This window comes from Delphinapterus leucas, chromosome 2 (assembly GCF_059928025.1).
Source record: "Delphinapterus leucas isolate spDelLeu-1000000601 "Yukka" chromosome 2, BTC_Dleu_Yukka2, whole genome shotgun sequence".
NCBI classification, from domain to species: domain Eukaryota; kingdom Metazoa; phylum Chordata; class Mammalia; order Artiodactyla; family Monodontidae; genus Delphinapterus; species Delphinapterus leucas.
This window is the reverse complement of record NC_143130.1, coordinates 68,924,607-68,942,594: the sequence shown is the minus strand read 5'-3', so window position 1 is coordinate 68,942,594 and position 17,988 is coordinate 68,924,607. Positions and strand designations below refer to the sequence as shown.

Here is a 17,988-nt window from a genome sequence, read left to right as displayed (position 1 = left end):
GCATACACATGTCCGCATATCCCCTCCCTCTTGCATCTCCCTCCCATTCTCCCTATCCCACCCCTCTAGGTCATCTCAAAGCACCGAGCTGGTCTCCCTGTGCTATGCAGCTGCTTCCCGCCAGCCAACTATTTTACATTCGGTAGTGTATATATGTCGATGCTACTCTCACTTCGCCCCAGCTTCGCCCTCCCACCCCATGTCCTCAAGTCCATTCTCTGTGTCTACATCTTTATTCCTGCCCTGAAACTAGGTTCATGGGTACCATTTTTTTTTTTAGATTCCATATGTATGTGTTAGCGTACGGTATTTGTTTTTCTCTTTCTGACCTACTTCACTCTGTATGAGAGTCTCTAGGTCCAACCACGTCTGTACAAATGACCCAGTTTCGTTCCTTTTCATGGCTGAGCAATATTCCATTGCATTTATGTACCACATCTTCTTTATCCATTCGTCTGTCGATGGGCTCTTATTGGTTTCTCGATAGTGTCCTTTGATACTCAAAAGATCTTAATTTTCACGTCTGAAGGTGGCGTGGGGGCTGCTTCTAGGCTCTGCCTCCCACCCTTTTCCCCAAGGGCACGTTAGTCCTCTGTGGTATTGAGGACCTTTGGTGGTCCTCTGGTACAGGGATGGGATGGAAACTCTGCCCGGTCACCTCCTGGGCTCAGGGCTGTTTTCTGTTTACCATGAAGGACATCTCGACAGGCCTGGAGGAGGCAGAGGGTCTGAAGTGTGACTCAGACCCCGAGCCTCACCAGCAGCTGCCCCTTAGCTAGCAGCCTCCTGCCACATCCAGGAAGCTGGGGCCTTATCAGGACCAGTCAGCGTTCAGACAGCTCTGGGGCCCGCCCAGCCTAGGACGGACCAATGAGTAGGGGCAAAAGGTGACTCTGGTCCCCTCTCCACTTACTCCCCACTGGTTTCTCACGGAACCTGAACTCCTGCTGGTAACCTCACTTCTTTGGGTCAAATGTATGACCTCTTGTCTGAAATGCCCTCGGTGACATCCACGCATCTGTTGGTAATTTGAACGAGATGGCTTCTCAGGAGCTTCCTGATCTCATGCTTGTAGTTTTCTAAAAGCAAGCAATGGAGAGATTCCCTTCCAAACAGCATTCTTTGCCTTTGCTATGTATGCCCAGCAAGGAATTTTATGTTTTCCAACATAACATTTTTCAGAAAAGAGGGAGCTGGGTCCATCCAGGGTTCTTCCTATTTAGGGTCACTCTGTTCCTGTATGTTGAACAATGGGCTGTATGGGCTGCTTGAAGGAAGTCACGGTCACCTGAAACTCTCACCGTCAATGCTTGTTTGGGATCCTTTCAGAAGACACCTGACATACACAATCAATTTAAAAAGAGAGAAGGACAAAAAATGTAATACAGATTGAGATTTATTCCCAGGAATCTGGTCTTCCATTTGCAAGTACTGGTTTTGTTGTAAAGGAGCTTTTAATGATCTCTGTAAAAACCAGAGTAGTGGGTCTGGAGAGAGTAGCTATGCAGACTGACCCGAGCCAATCACTCGTTTACCCTCACTGTATTTCATCAATTACTACGTGCACATTTTTTTTTAAACATTAAAACAGCTCTGAAATCAGGATTCATTTCCAGTCAGTACTGTCTCATGATTATAATTGGCGACAGTTTTTTTTCGGTCTTAGTGGTACACAAAGTGGTGGTGTGACTTCCAGCCGAGCACATGTGAAGTTCCTGGAAATACAGTCTCAGGCACTATCAGTACTTCGAGGTCCATGAGGGCTAGAGGACCCCCAACCTGACCGGCAGGTGGCGCAGCACAGTGGGAGTCTCAGGCTGAGTCCCACCTCCGTGCCCCCTCCCCCCATACAAATATTTTCCAGCAAGCGGGCACGAAAACATTAAGATGACCTGTTTTGTTGGCAGAAGTCCTTGCAACCTACCCTCTTAGGGGCTCTTAAGCACCTTTCTTGAAAGTTCATGTGAGCTGATGTGACAGCTGTCTGGTGGCATGCGTCAGCTGAACTTCTTATGGGTTCAAGCCCAGAATCCTCCTGATAAGGCTCATCTGGGCTCATTCAGAGGGGGAGCCACTTTGGGGCACCCTCTGCTCATGCAGGAGGGAGGGTGCCTGGGCAACACTTGTCATCAGTGTACATTTCTCTCATTCCACTCATTTCTCCAATGAGACAGCATCCATCTGGCTAATTAGTAAACCCTCTAGTGTTGATCAAAAATAACTCCAACTGAACCAAAGTCGTGGCCTCTGGAATGTGAACTTAAGGTTTGTCTTTCAAATGCTAATGAACCACCACCCCAGGGGTATGGGTTAAAACTAACATTTTCACATCACACTGTGTGAAGTGTTTGAAAGCAAATTGCCTACAGTGTCATAATAGCAAATGAATACTTGTGACTTGGGGTACATTTTTAGCAATAGCATTAAACACAGCTTCAAAAAGTGTAGCTTTCGAATAACTTAGATGGAAATGAGATTTTTTTTTTTTTTTTTTTTTTTTTTTGCGGTACTCGGGCCTCTCACTGTTGTGGCCTCTCCCGTTGCGGGGCAACAGGCTCCGGACGCGCAGGCTCAGCGGCCATAGCTCACGGGTGCAGCCGCTCCGCAGCATGTGGGATCTTCGCGGACCGGGGCACGAACCCGTGTCCCCTGCATCGGCAGGCAGACTCTCAACCACTGCCCCACCAGGGAAGCCCGAGAATATGTTACTTAAACTGTGTTAGGTGACTCCAAAAAGTGGCTGTGTTATGAAGATACTGTTGTCAAAGATGCATGCAAAGATTGTGAACACACATTTCTATGAACTAGGAGTGGAAAAACAATATTTTAAAATTAATACTGGGATTTCCCTGGTGGTACGGTGGTTAAGAATCTGCCTGCCAATGCAGGGGACACGGGTTCGAGCCCTGCTCCGGGAAGATCCCACATGCCGCAGAGCAACTAAGCCCACGCTCCACAACTACTAAGCCTGTGCTCTAGAGTCCACGAGCCACAACTACTGAAGCCCGCGCGCCTAGAGCCCGAGCTCCGCAACAAGAGAAGCCACTGCAATGAGAAGCCCTCATACCACAATGAAGAGTAACCCCCGCTCACCGCAACTAGAAAAAGCCTGCGCACAGCAACGAAGACCCAACGCAGCTAAAATAAATAAATTTATTAAAATAAATAAATAAAATTAAATTAATACTATGTTGGATATGGTAAGGGATTCTAAATAGGTACGTCTAACTAAATTAATAAATTAATGTGATAAAGAGAGTGTGTGCCATTTGCATCCCTAGAAGTTGTATGTATTTTTGGACCCTCTCGTTGGGGAAACAGCCCATCAGTTTATATTCAGCCACCTAATATGTAAACATATTCATTCGGGAGGTGATAAGTTTTGCTGGCCATGTCCTTTAAGGCCTGGGATACACAGTGTGTAGGCTAAAGTTTACTGGGGGAGGGTCCAGGAATATGGATAGAGCACTAGCCTGAAACAGATAAGAAGTCAGGTGCAAATTTCACCTCTTGTTAATTTCCCTTGGTTAAATCTGCCAGGACTAGCCTGAAACCTCCTGGTGGTGGTTTTGTTGTTGTGATTTGTCTTTTTTTTTTTTTTTTTAGGGCTAAATGAGAACTTGGCAGGTCCCTGAAAGTGTATAACAGCCCATTTTCCTTTTTTTTTTTAAAAGCTGCTTTAAAACATATTTTAAAGCTGTGGATCCTCTTTTAAATGAAATCCTATATGGAACACCAATATACTGTTGAAATATCAGCAAAGCTTCACATTGTACATTTTTAAAAATATTTATTTATGTATTTGGCTGTGTTGGGTCTTAGTTGCGGCATGTGGGATCTTTTCATTGCAGCATGCGAACTCTTAGTTGTGGCATGTGGGACCTAGTTCCCTGACCAGGGATCGAACCAGGGGTCCCTGCATTGGGAGCACGGAGTCTTAGCCACTGGACCACCAGGGAAGTCCCTCACATTGTGTTTTGATTTCAGAATTCTCTGAAGCCTTTTGTTTTATTCAGTCTTATTTCTAAGACCTCTGTGAAAAGAGACAACAAACCAAGCTGCAGTTTGAAATACTGGAAATGACACTCTGGTTTTTTACAATGTTGGTGAAATTAAGAACTTTAGCTTGTGATGGCTAAAAAGACCAGCGAGTTCATTTTATGTGCAGTTAATCTGAAATGATTAACAATGGGCACAACATAGAAATCATCAGCTATGCTTTAGTCACTGCCCATGATCATCCATGGATGTTTCACAGTATTGACAAACATAAAAGTTTACATTTTACATGCAAAATAACAATGTATTAATGGGAGAGTCCTTATTTCTTTGAATGGTGGAAAAGCACCACACAAGAAATCTCCACCTGTTGAAACAGCAACATCAAGCTTGGTCTTACCTGTGAGTTTTGTCTCAACCTGATTAATCGGCAAAGAGGGTCATTGTTCAGCATCTAGTTTATAAACATCATAGTGAACACTGTATTTTTCATCTCTTCTCAGTAGCAAAGAAAAATTAAGTCCTAGTGCTTTGTGCTAGGACTTAATTCCCCTTAATCAAAGTTACTTCTCTTAAAAGGAAACTTATGCCTCTTATATTTTCTTTCTCAAAGAGAGGACTTGTGTTATTATATTTTTACTATAATTAAGAAAAATTTCAACCAAGACATCTTCTGGTTGAAATAGGGGTAGAAGTAACCTTTCTGTTTCTCCTAGTTACTGGTACAACGTCCACCCCCACAAAAGTGGTCCCTGGAATGTAACTTAGGGTCCCACAGAATGCAGTTTCGAAGTCTCCAATCTCTCTACGTAGCCTGTAGTCCTCAGATCAAATAACACAACTCCAGAAGCATCCCCATCCCCACCCCAACCAACCTCCACAGACATCCACGCAAACCGGAAATCAAATGATAGCATCTTTGGCAAGCCCCCTAACTTTCCAACGCCTCGGTTTTCCTGCCTGCAAAATATAAAATCAGTTTCATATCTGAAAATGATTAAGAATAGCAAGCGTTTGTTGGATCTTTACTTTATGGCAGGCCCTTCACGTAGGCTGTCTCTTTTAGTCATAACCACCACGCTATGCAGAAAGTAACTGCTGTTATTTCCATTTCACAGATGGGGAAACTAAGGCACAAGGAGTTAAGTTCCTTGCCTGGAATTGCACAGGAAATGGCAAACCAGTCTTTAAACCCATATGGCTTGAATCTAGCCCCGAGGCCCTTAACTGCTCTGCCTTAATTCCTGAGACGGAGTGGTGAAGGTGAAGGAGACCAGGTGGGCAGGCAAGGTGACCAGCACAGGCTTGGCACAGAGTGGGTGAGGGTTCCTGTCCTTCGAGGGTGACTTGTCTTGGTTAGTTGGGTGCATATCTGTCTCATCTTTTCCTTTATACACTTCTTGGGGACAAGGACTGTCTTTTCATCTTTTTAAAAATGTTTTCCTGTGCAACATAGGAATACCGTGGTATGGAGGACACCTATTTTCCTCCATTCTGTGTGTCACAAACCTATGCAAGTTTTATTTCAGTTAAATTCTCCTTTTCCCTCCAGCTGCTGCAGCTCACAGGGTGTTATCAGCTCTACACTGAGCCCTTAACCTTATTCGTCACATGATAAAAATGCCGGACACACTGGTTGAACGAAGTGTGTGAATCGTATGCTGCTAAGTATTACCCTCCTTTTGTATGTTTTGTCGGGTCATCCTTCCTGGATGGTGTGTGCTGTGAGAGTAGGGACCATTTCTTTCCTTTTTCTTGCCCATGACATTGAAATCCAGGGAGAACCAGGGGACCAAGGTGGGCAAGTCCGTGGAAACCCAACCTTGGTCCCACTATTGCTAGAGGTTTTTCTGATGTGCCTGAGTCTCCCCTGGTACCAGACCGTTGCCTCTCATCCTGCCACCAGGTGAATTAGTGGTACATCTGGGAGTGAAAGTGTCTTGGTGATTTAGATCAGAAAACCAGGAGGACCAAGGCGTGCCAGGCCCACTTACATCAGTGTTGTTCATTTGTTTGCAAAGTATCAACTTTTATTTTTTAACCTGGGTAAAATGTACATGTGCTTTAAAAAAATTATTTTCTATATTATTTTGCATTCAGAAATGTTTTTTACATCTTTATTAGAGTATAATTGCTTTACAATGGTGTGTTAGTTTCTGCTTTATAACAAAGTGAATCAGTTATACATATACTTATGTTCCCATATCTCTTCCCTCTTGGGTCTCCCTCCCTCCCACCCTCCCTATCCCACCCCTCTAGGTGGTCACAAACCACCGAGCTGATCTCCCTGTGCTATGCGGCTGCTTCCCACTAGCTATCTACCTTACGTTTGGTAGTGTGTATACGTCCATGCCACTCTCTCACTTTGTCACAGCTTACCCTTCCCCCTCCCCATATCCTCAAGTCCATTCTCTAGTAGGTCTGTGTCTTTATTCCTGTCTTACCCCTAGGTTCTTCCTGACATTTTATTTTTCTTAAATTCCATATATATGTGTTAGCATACGTTATTTGTCTTTCTCTTTCTGACTTACTTCACTCTGTATGACAGACTCTAGGTCCATCCACCTCATTACAAATAGCTCAATTTCCTTTCTTTTTATGGCTGAGTAATATTCCATTGTATATATGTGCCACATCTTCTTTATCCATTCATCCGATGATGGACACTTAGGTTGTTTCCATCTCCGGGCTATTGTAAATAGAGCTGCAATGAACACATTCAGAAATATTTTTTAACATTTTTTATTGTGGTAAAATATACACAACATAAAATTTATCATTTTTAAGTGCATTTTACGTTTACAGTAGTGAGCAACCATCACCACTACCCATTTCCAGAACTTCTTATCCTCCCAAACAGAAACTCTGTACCCCTTAAACAATAGCCCCCGTTCCTCCCTCCCCCGCCAGCCTCTATTCTGTCTCTTTGAACTTGCCTATTCCAGGCCCCTCACATAACTGGAATCACACAACATTTGGCCTTTTGTGCCTGCCTTATTTCACCTGGCATAATGTTTTCAAGTTTTCATCCATGTTGTAGCGTGCATCAGAACTTCATTCCTTTTGAAGACTGAGTAATATTCCATTGTATGTGTAGACTGCATTTTGCTTATTTGCTAGTTTCTCTGTTCACCTGCTGGTGGACACGTGGGTTGTTTCTGAAGCACTCCTTCTTGAATGGTAACCCAGCCTCGCCTCGGATTGGGACCTGAACCCACGAGCTCTGACTTAGGAGGGGTCTCGAACCCACTGGCTTTTAATTGAAACGGCTCACCTGGTGTCAGGACTTACTGAAGCTCAGGTTCTTTTGTCTCATTGCACAAAGAATTCAGCGTGAGGCAAAGCAATGGGCACAGGGTGAGTTTATTAGCATAAGATGCTTGTGAGAGAGACAAGTGGGCAGGCAACGGAGCACAGCCCTGAGAAGAAAGAGGGATACATTTTTATAATCAAAGCAAAAGTAGGGAGGGGAGAAGACCACCTTCTTCCTCATTCTTGGGCAGACGTCAAGGCTTACATCATTAGTTCCTCCTTTGACCCTACATGGTTTAACCGGGACTGTCATGGCACTATTTAAATCATATGTATGTTAGCAAAAGAGTGGTAACATATACTAAATATAGTAATTCATCTCAGTTTCTTTCCCCTTTCACCTATATTCCTGTCTTGGTTACATGCAGAGATGCTACTCTTTGAGGACCATTAACTCCCTGACTTCCTGTAACAAAATTCAGACCCCATTAACTATCAGGGTTTGTGGCTTGAGTGTGTCTGGTGCTCGGACGCACCTGGTCTTCCTTCAAGGTAGTGCTGACTGTTGCTAGGTTACTGGATTCTTTTCTTGAGTGGTCCTTAGTTTACAACAGTCTCCCAAACTCCCTTCCTCCCTGTCTTTAATCCCCTAGTGGGATTTCTAAACTATTTAATTATCCTTCTCTATCCCTCTCATTTCCACCTTTTGACTATTATGAATAATTGCTTACACCATAAAGATGCATATTTACGATGAAACATAACTATATTATATTTTGCTACATAGTTCCAGATAATAATGCATAGGACCTAAAGAACTATAATAAAAAGCAAAAGTATAAACAAACCCCCAAAACAAAAAATCACTTTAAGTTCAAAGGATGAACACCACTGCATCATTAAATAAGCATTTGCTGAAGGCCTGGGATGAGCCAGGCACACACCCTGCGTTTCCAACCATCTCAGGAGGGTCCTCCCCAGTTGGGGCGCATGGGGGTGCAGGGGAGACAAGGCCTAGGCGGGTAGCTTTGCCTGCATGCAGATGTGGATGGTGCTGCAGGAGAGGTACAGGCAAGGTCTTGGCGCCTTCGGAGGCAGGGACAGAACCCGCCCGTGGGGCTCTGAGGAGGTGGCAGATTTGGGGAGTAGGTGAGGCACGGACTATGGTAAACCCCTAGCTCTGCTCTTTCTTTGCGGAACCCAGCTAGTATTTTTCAGTGTCTTGGGCCTGCCCTGAGGGCTTTGGGTTCCTCGAGTTTACATTACTCACAGCTTATTAAACAGTCTGAATCCTGCATTTAAGCAGCCCTGTTGCTCTGATTCAGAGTGCCTCGGATTTACCTGGTCTGGTCCTTTGGTGTGTCTTAGGGCAACCACGCTCCAGTCAGCCTTGTGGAAGTGCTGCATCTCTTTGGGTGATCTGGAGCACAGCGCTTGATGGACTCGGACCCGGGATCACACTGTCTGTCCAGGTGTAGCACCTGATGCAGGGAGAGGGAGCAGCCCCAGCTCTCCCCGAGCTGTGTGACCTTGGGGAAGTTACTCCACCCCTCTGATCCTCTTGTGCAACATGAGGGCATTGGGTGACCTCTATGGCCCTTTCCAGCTGCTGTAATTTTATGATTGCCCTATTGTGATTTAAGTACCTCCCTCTATCGCTCTCGGAGTGAATGACTCAGCAGTCTGAGAGTTTCACTATTGTTTTTAAGGAAGCCTGGTTATTTTGCCATCACAAGCAAGGGTATGTCCCTTAGGTAAACAGTCTGACAGTCTTGATCCAGCTGGAGTTAGGCTGACACTCACTGGAGTTCTTCACGCTGTATTCTTTCAGTGAAGCAGCTCGGACACCGGCTGGCCAGAGGCATCCGGAGCCATGTCAGAACTTTGAGCGAGGCCTGGTGACAGGGACCGGCTGTCACCCACCAGTCTTCCCAGCTCGGCTTCAAGATGCTGAGCCTGAAGCTCCCCAGGCTGTTCAGCATAGAACAGGTGCCCCAGGTACGTGCTGTTGTTCCGGTGGTTGAGTTCCAGGCTGGGACTAGGGCTTGGCCTCTGCAACATGGCGACTGCTACGTCCTCAACCAGTCTGCTCTGTGTACACCCACTGTCTTCAAGGAGCCCCTCCCAGACTCCCTTTGGGGAATTCGAGCCTCCTGTTTCCCTCACCTACACCAAACCTGGAAACGGAAGTGATCCTAAAACCGTTTAAGTTGTAGCCCTTCCCTGTGACATCTGTATTTTTTCCCGAAGCAGAGTCATTATTGAGACTACTGATTCAAGCTACAGAGGTGAAGCTAGCAGCCCTTGTCTGAGTGACATTTTAAGGACGCTCCTGTGGGTGCTTGAAAGCAGGCCAGGGGCAGAGTCACCTCAGAGTGTGGCTTTGTGGTTCTCATCCTTTGCAGGAGGCCCAGGCCAGGTGTGTGTTGAGGCGATGAAGAGAGTTATTGATCCGCCTGTGCCTGGGTGCCCAAGGGCAGCTACCCCAACACACCGGGGATGCATTGATAATCTGCGTTTTTAATAAGCCTTAGGCGAGGTCATGCTGCTTGTGAGCTGTGCCAGTGGTGCACCTCCTCCTTCCCTTGCAAAGTAAACGTCATCTCATTACACCCTTGTTTCTGTGTTATGTTTCCTTCCTCTTTGAACAAGAATAACTGTTGTTTCATGGATGTTTCATCTGGAGGATGTCAGGGAGGGAGGGGAGATCTCCTTTCCACCCAGCCGACCGCCAGGCCCTTACGACTTTCCCCAGAAAAATAAATCCCAAATGATCTCAGCATCATGAATGGAAGGTTAAGAGGAGACAAACCACAAAACCCTCTTCCTGAAAGCCTGCGCGGCTAGGTGATGCCAGCAAGATGGCATCGGGGGAGAATCAGAAGGATGCGGAGCTGTTGAAGGGCAGAGATGAGGATGCGGCAGGTAACAGACACACTGGAAATGAGACCAGGCTCCCACAATGCTGTTGGGCAGGTGGCCCACCTCTGTTCTCACAAGGCTGTAGACATCTCTTCCTGGTGCACTGCCCCGGTTGGTCCTACTCACAGAGAACTAGTGGCTGTGATTAGCGGGGACACGGTGATCTTTTGATTCATTCACTCATGACATTTTTATTGACTGCCTACTATGTGCAAGGTGTGACTCTGTGTGGGGCCCAGAGAAGAATCACATACAAATCCTGCCCTTAAGGGGCTCTGTGTTGGTTGGGAAGATTTAAAATTGTTCAGGAGCACTTCCGTTGCAAAGTGGATTAGGGTGTGTGCTCAGAGAGGGACAGATGGGTTCAGAAGAGGGATTGGTCACTTCCATCATGGGGGAGGAGGCAGTCAGGGATGTCTCCACAAAGGGGGCGATCTGTAAGATTGGGTTTGAGGATGGGTAGAATTTGGGGGGCGGGGAGAGCACTCCAAGTGAAGAAATGGCATGAGTAAAGGCCTGGAGCTGGGAAATCAGGGGGCAGGTGTGGGAACTCTTGGGGCGGGGATTATGGGTATCTCCTCGGATATCTCCCTGGGAGTTTTGGTCAAGGTTGGGTTCAGAGACTGTGCTCAGGAAAGAAGTGAAGGAGAGAGAATGGTCTCACTGGGGACCTTGGGTAAACTGCTAGGATTCTGAATGTATGGGGGTTCTGAGGGTGAGGACCGGACCGCCCCTGAGGGCTGAAGATTGATGTGTCTTCTCTGTCCGGTTTTTCATAAATGATGGAGATGACAATTTTCTTTTTAGTAAAATGGCACCAGTCAGAGGCAGAGAACCAACATCACACCTCACATCCGTTTACTTCAGAACCTTCCTTGGGCTCCTGGGTTTCCCAGCATCATGCCCAAGTTTCATGCGGCCACAGAGGAAACACAGTGGCTCTGCCTGCCTGGAGGGTAGTTTTATTTGAGGATTTAGTGCGGGAGGGGGAAAGGCATTTTTAAAATATTCAAACAGATGCAGACATACTAAGGAGTAAATGCATAATTTTCATGAGTATTTAAAATAGGAGACTTCATAGAAATATTAAGTTTACTTTTGGTGGGCTCTGTGGGTTCCAGTACTTGGTCTGCAGAATGACCTTGGGCAGAGTGCCCTTAGTCTCCCTACCTCAGTTTCTGCATCTGTAAAATGGGATGGTGCTAGAATCTCTTCCTCAGGTAATGGTAAAGATTAAATGAGGTAACCTATGGGAAGTGCCTGGCATATGGTGAAGTCAGTAATGTTGGCCGTTATTATTATTATCAGCTCTCCTGTGCACTGCGCACTTGGAGGGGTGGAGTGTGTTGGGAGGAGACGTTAAGCAGCCCCTCCCACAGACTCCCACCCCAGCTCCCTGCCTGATATTCACAGGCCCAACCCCTACCCACCTCCCCCACTGTTTTTCATCTGTAAACCCTCTTCTCCAGCCACACTGGTGCTCTCTCTAGACTTCCCACCAGATTGGACATTCACTTCTCTTGATCTCTGTTTGAAGAAGGCTTACCTCCCTTGCCCCTCCATCCGCCTTTCTGGCCTCCTTCTCCGTGGAGCTGCAGGTGCCCTCTCCCTTCCCCGAGCCCCTTCAGCTGTTGGTTGGCACCTCTGCAGGCTGCCCTATATGGCCACCTTTCCCTTCATATATCAACCAGCTGTGTGGCCTGGGCCACTTCCCTACCCTCTCTGAGCCTCACGCATCAGATGAGAGTGGGGCACGGCCTCTTGGCATCTTCAGGGTTCTAATTCTGGTGCATTCCTCCTAATGGACTACTCACAGGAAAGGACAGTTCTCCCTTCCCGTAGAAGGTAGGACTTGGGTACATGCCTCACAATTTCAAGTCTCCCTGTGTCTAATAACAGACCTGGGTACATTAGGGAGTTGTGAAAGATGTGAACAAACAGCTCAAGGAATGGAATAAATATCTAGGTGTTGATTCCTACACAGACCCAACCTAGAGACAAACAGGGAAGTCTAGACAGCAAGTTAATATGGAACATGGCCTGACACTTGGCCAGGAAACAAGAGTATTTTGTGTCAAATTGAGAATCTTTTGTTAACGGTAGCCTTGTCCCCCAGGCTACAGGTAAACTCACCGTATTGTCCTGGAAGCCTTAATTTAGGGGCACAGGCAGGAAGATTCCAGAGGTGCTACAAAGCATTTCCCAGCCTGGCACTGGAGCTCTGCCGCTTACTGTGGGAATTTGGACAAGACGTGTAACCTCTCCAAGCCTCAGTTTCCTTATCTGTGAAATGGAGATAATATCTGTCTCACAGAGCTATTGTGAAGATCCAAGAAAAATGAAATAGAGTAGTGGGATAATTATGAAGGAACAGAAGCAGAGCCAGATCAGTGGCTGGGAGTGGTGTTGGGTAGGTGGGCTTGGGCACCTGAAACAGGAAGCCATCTCAATAGGCAACTGGTTTCTCCAGCCGAGAATTTCTCAAAGTGGGCGCTTGGATCACCACCATGAGAATACCTGGGAGCTTACGAAAGGGAGTCATGATTGCAGGCTTTTTGTATTGTTCTTGATTTTAATCCAAATGAATGCTTTCAGCATTTCATCATTTAATATAATGTTAGCTCTTTCTGTGTGTATGGGTGTGTGTGTGTGTTTGTTTGTGTGTGTGTGTATGTGTATAAATAACCTTTATCAGGTTAAGAATATTCCTTTCTATCCCTAGTTTCCTAGGATTGTTTTTTCCCCCTCTAATCAGTAATAAATTCTTTTTTCTATCAGTGTATCTTTTGAGATGGCCATATATGATTCATTTAAGTTATTAACGTGGTGAATTACATTGATTGATTTACTAATGTTAAACCAACCTTGCATTTATTTATTTACTTTATTTATTCTTTATTTATTTATTTTGGCCGCACCGCGCAGCGTGCGGGATCTTAATTCCCTGACCAGGGATGGAACCTGTGCCCCCTGCAGTGGAAGTGTGGAGTCTTAACCACTGGACCGCCAGGGAAGTCCCCAGCCTTGCATTTAAATATTACTTGGTCACGATGGAGTATCTTTTTATCTATCGCTGAAATCAGTTGATAGTTTGTCTAGGATCCTTAAATCTATTTATTGAATCGGCCTGAAATTTTTCCTTCTTATACTGCCCTCCCCTGGATTGGGGATTAAGATGGTGCCAACCACAAATGAGTTGGAGAGTGTTACCTATTTATTCTATGGAAAATATATGTAATATTTGTATGATATTAGAATTATACATTCCTGACAGCTTGGTAGAATTTACCTGGAAAATTGTCTGAGCAGGGCCACCATGTTGCCCACCCGAGGGAGCATCGTTTATCTCTTAGTCTACGTGAGTGACAGACTATGGAATTGTGCGAGGAGCAACTCGATGCTACAGCTGCATTTTCTCTGTAGAAAGTTCTTTTTATAACAGTTTTGTTGAAATATAATTCACATACCATAAAATTCTCCCTTTAAGAGTATATAGCTCAGTGGGTTTTAGTATGTTGACACACACAAAGTATGTTGTACAAAACCATCGCCAAATTGAATTTTAGAACATTGTTAACACCGCAGAAAGAAACTCTGTACCAATTAGCAGACATTTCCCACTGCCCCCACTCGCAGGCCTATGGCAACCACTAATTTACTTTGTCTCTACGGATTTGCCTCTTCTGAATATTTCATATAAATGGGGTCATGCAGTAGGTGGCCTTTTGTGAATGCCTTCTTTCACTTCGCATAGTGTTCTCAAGGTTCATCTGTGCTGTAGCATGGATTAGTACTTCATTTGTTTTTATGGTTGAATAATATTCCATTTATGGATATACCAGTTTGTTTATTCATTCTTCAGTTGATGGACACTTAAGTTGTTTCCAATTTTTGGTTATTATGAGTAATGCTATGAACATTTGTGTACAAGTTTTTGTTTTTTTTTTTTTTTTTGCGGTACGCGGGCCTCTCACTGCTGCGGCCCTCTCCCGTTGCAGAGCACAGGCTCCGGACGTGCAGGCTCAGCGGCCATGGCTCATGCGCCCAGCCGCTCCGCGGCATGTGGGATCTTCCCAGACCGGGGCATGAGCCCATGTCCCCTGCATCGGCAGGTGGACTCTCAACCACTGCTCCACCAGGGAAGCCCTGTGTACAATTCCCCTAGGTACACACCTAGGAGTGGAATTGCTGGGTCACATGGTAACTCTATGCTTAACTTTTATTTTTATTGTGGCAAAATATACTTAACATAAAATTTACCATCTTAACCATTTCAAAGTGCACAGTTCTGTGGTATTAATTACATTTACCTTGTTTGGCAACCATCACCACCATTCATCTCCATTCTTTTTATCTTGAAAAACTGAAACTCTGTACCCATTAAATAAGAACTCCCCATTTTCCCCTACCCCAGCCTCTGACAACCACCATTAATACTTTTTGCCTTTATGATTTGACTACTTTAAGTACTTCATATAAGTGGAATTATATAATATTTGTCTTTTTGTGACATTTATTTTACCTAGCATAATGTCTTCAAGGTTTATCCATATTATAGCATATACCAGAATTTCCTTCATTTAAAAAGGCTGAATAATATTCCATTGTATGTACATACCACATTTTACTTATCCATTCATCCATCAATAAGTACTAGGTTGTGTGTATGTTTTAGCTATTGTGAATAATGCTGCTATGAACATAGGTGTAGAGATATCCCTTCAAGACCCTGCTTTCAATCCTTTTGGGTATGTACCCAGAAGTGGAATTGCTTGATCATTTGGCCATTAAAAAAAAATTGTTTTCTGAAGAACCACACTGTTGCTTTCCACAGTGGCTGTACCATTTTACATTCCCACCAACAGTGTACAAGTGTTCCAGTTTCTCCACATCTTCACCAACACTTGTTGTTTTCTGTTTGTTTTTTTTTTTTTATAGTAGCCATCCTAATGGATATGAGGTGATATCTCATTGTAGTTTTGATTTGAATTTCCCTAAAGATTAGTTATGTTAAGCATCTTTTCATGTGCTTATTGGTCATTTGTATATCTTCTTCGGAGAAATGTCTACTCAAGTCTTTGGCCAATTTTTAAGTTGGGTCATTTGTCTTTTTGTTATTGAGTGGTAAGTGTTCTTTATATATTTTTGATACAAGTCCCTTATCAGATACATGGTTTGAAAATGTTTTCTATCATTCTGTGTGTTGCATTTTCATGTTATTGATGGTATCCTTGGAAGCACAAAAGTTTTAAAATTTAATATTATCTATTATTTTTCTTTTGTTGCTTGTGCTTTTGATGTTATAGCAAAAAAACCTTTGGCTGATCCAAGGTCATGAAGATTTACTCCTATATTTTCTTCTAAGAGTTTTATCCCTAAAATTTAAGTCTATGATCCATTTTTTTTTGCCTTAGTTATTGCATGTGATGTGAAATAGGGGTCCAACTTTATTCTTTTCTTTTTTTCATGTGGGTATCAAGCAGTCCCAGCACCATTTATTGGAAAGACAATTCATTATTTTTTCATTGAATTATCTTGACACCTTTATTGAAAATTGACTGACTATAAATGTGAGGGTTTATTTCTGGATTCTCAGTTCTATTCCATTGATCTGTTTGTCTCTTCTTATGTCAGTACCACATTGTCTTGATTACTGTGCTTTGTAATGAGTTTTGAAATTGGGAAGTGTAAGTCCTTTAACCTTGATCTTCTTTTTCAAGATTGTTTGGCTGTTCAGGGTCCCTTGTATTTCCTTATGAATTTTAAGATCTATTTGTCAATTTCTTCAAACAGACAGACCAACAAAAAAACCAGGCAGGATTTTGAGAGGGATTGTACTGAATCTGTTGATCAATTTGGGGGGCATTACCATCTTAATTATATTAAGTAAATTAAACCCATGAATATGGACTGTCTTTTCATTTGTCTAGTTATTCTTTAATTTCTTTCAGCGATGTTTTGTAGTTTTCAGTATACAAGTCTTGCACCATTAAAATGATTTGTTAAATTTATTTCTAAGTATTTTATTGTTTTTGATACTGTTGTAAGTGGAATTGTTTTCTTAAATTCATTTCAGATTGTTATTGCTAGAATATAGAAAACTGAGTTTTGTATATTTATCTTATATCCTGCATGCTTGCTGAACTAATTTATTAGTTCTAATAGTATTTTATTGGATCCTTTAGGAATTCCTGTATGTAAGATCATGTCATCTGCAAATAGAGATAGTTTTGCTTCTTCCTTTTAATCTAGATGCTTTTTATTTCTTTTTCTTGTCCAGTTGACCTAGCTAGAATCTCCACTACAATGCTGCATAGAAGTGGTGAGAGCAGACATCCTGATCATAGGGGAAAAGCATTCCATTAAGTATGTTAGCTGTGGGTTTCTCGTAGATGGCCTTTGTTGGTTTAAAGAAGTTCTATTACTATTTTGTTGAGTATTCTCTTATCATGAAAGGATATTGGATCTTGTGACATGCTTTTTCTGTGTCTATTGACATGAATATGTCATTTTTGTTTTTCTGTTCTCTTCTTGGTTAACCTTGTCAGTTTGTCTTTTTAAAAAAAAAATTGAAAAGAAGATGATTTGGGCTTTGTGGAGCCTCTCTATTATGTATTTTATATCTCTAATGTCTTTTTGTTATTTTTATTATTTTCTTTCTACCCTGGGTTTATTTTGCTGTTACTGCTCTAACTTCGTAAGTTAATCACTCTACCATTGTAACGTAAGCAGTTAAATATATATATATTTCTCTCTAAGTATTGCTTTAACTGCAGTCCACATATGCAGTTCTAATTAATATCTAACTTCCATTTTGATTTTTTATGCAACTTAACCATTGCTCAAGGTATCCATAATTGAAATGTGTTAAAAATCTTTCCTAATGGTGTCAGATTTGTGAATTACTCCTTGTAGGTAAGTCAATTTTTGCTTTATATATTTTGAGCCTGTGTTTTTTAGGTCCATCCAAGTTTGTAATTGTATCTTTCCGGTGAAGTAAAGTTCTTATTATTTCTAAAAAGTGATTGTCTTGGGGCTTCCCTGGTGGCGCAGTGGTTGAGAGTCAGCCTGCAGATGCAGGGGACACGGGTTCGTGCCCCGGTCCGGGAAGATCCCACATGCCGTGGAGCGGCTGGGCCTGTGAGCCATGGCCGCTGAGCCTGTGCGTCCGGAGCCTGTGCTCCGCAACGGGAGAGGCCACAACAGTGAGAGGCCTGCGTACCACACACACAAAAAAAGTGATTCTCTTTATATCTAGTAATGCTTTTTGTCTTAGCATCTGTCTGATAGTTGTACAGTGACTCCAGTTTTGTTGTTTTCGTTATGTGTCTGGTTTATTTCTTTCCTTACTTTGACTTGTAATCTCTCCCAGTCCTTATATTTTAGTTGTGTCTCATGTAAATGGCACATAGTTGGATTTCATCTAGATTGACAATATTTGTCATTTAAAGGGACGGTTTAGTCTGTTTATATTTATAATGAGTATTGAAATATTTGCATTTATTTTGATCATCTTATGTGCTTTCTATTTGTCCTGTTTTCTCTGTTGCCCTTCCCTTCCTGCGCTCTTTGAATTGAGCTTTACATTCTTCTTTTCTTTTTCCTTTTGAACATGCTATTTTCTCCTGCCCTTGTTTTATAATTAATATGCTAGAAATATTCTCTGAATTCATCAGCGTAATGGTTACTTCAGCTGTCTTTACATGAATAACTGTAGGAAGCAGGAAGGGCTAGGCTATGCTGAGTTCAGACATTACCCCAGATAGCTCAGTGACTTAACAGAGCGAAGGTTTATTTCACCCTCACATTGCATAG

General features: G+C 43.3%; 1 protein-coding gene across 3 annotated transcripts in view; it reads left to right on the top strand.

The window, feature by feature from the left end:
- PAQR5 (progestin and adipoQ receptor family member 5) overlaps nucleotides 1-17,988 on the top strand; it is an 88,310-nt gene that overhangs the window by 34,481 nt on the left and 35,841 nt on the right. The window contains exon 2 of one of the 3 annotated variants that reach the window (XM_089907061.1): nucleotides 9,083-9,249. The exons of 1 other annotated variant lie outside the window; for it this stretch is intronic. In XM_089907061.1, coding sequence (XP_089763187.1) covers nucleotides 9,199-9,249 — 51 coding nt within the window. In that variant the 5' untranslated portion in view covers nucleotides 9,083-9,198. One more of the 3 variants, XM_089907062.1, reaches the window with a different exon arrangement.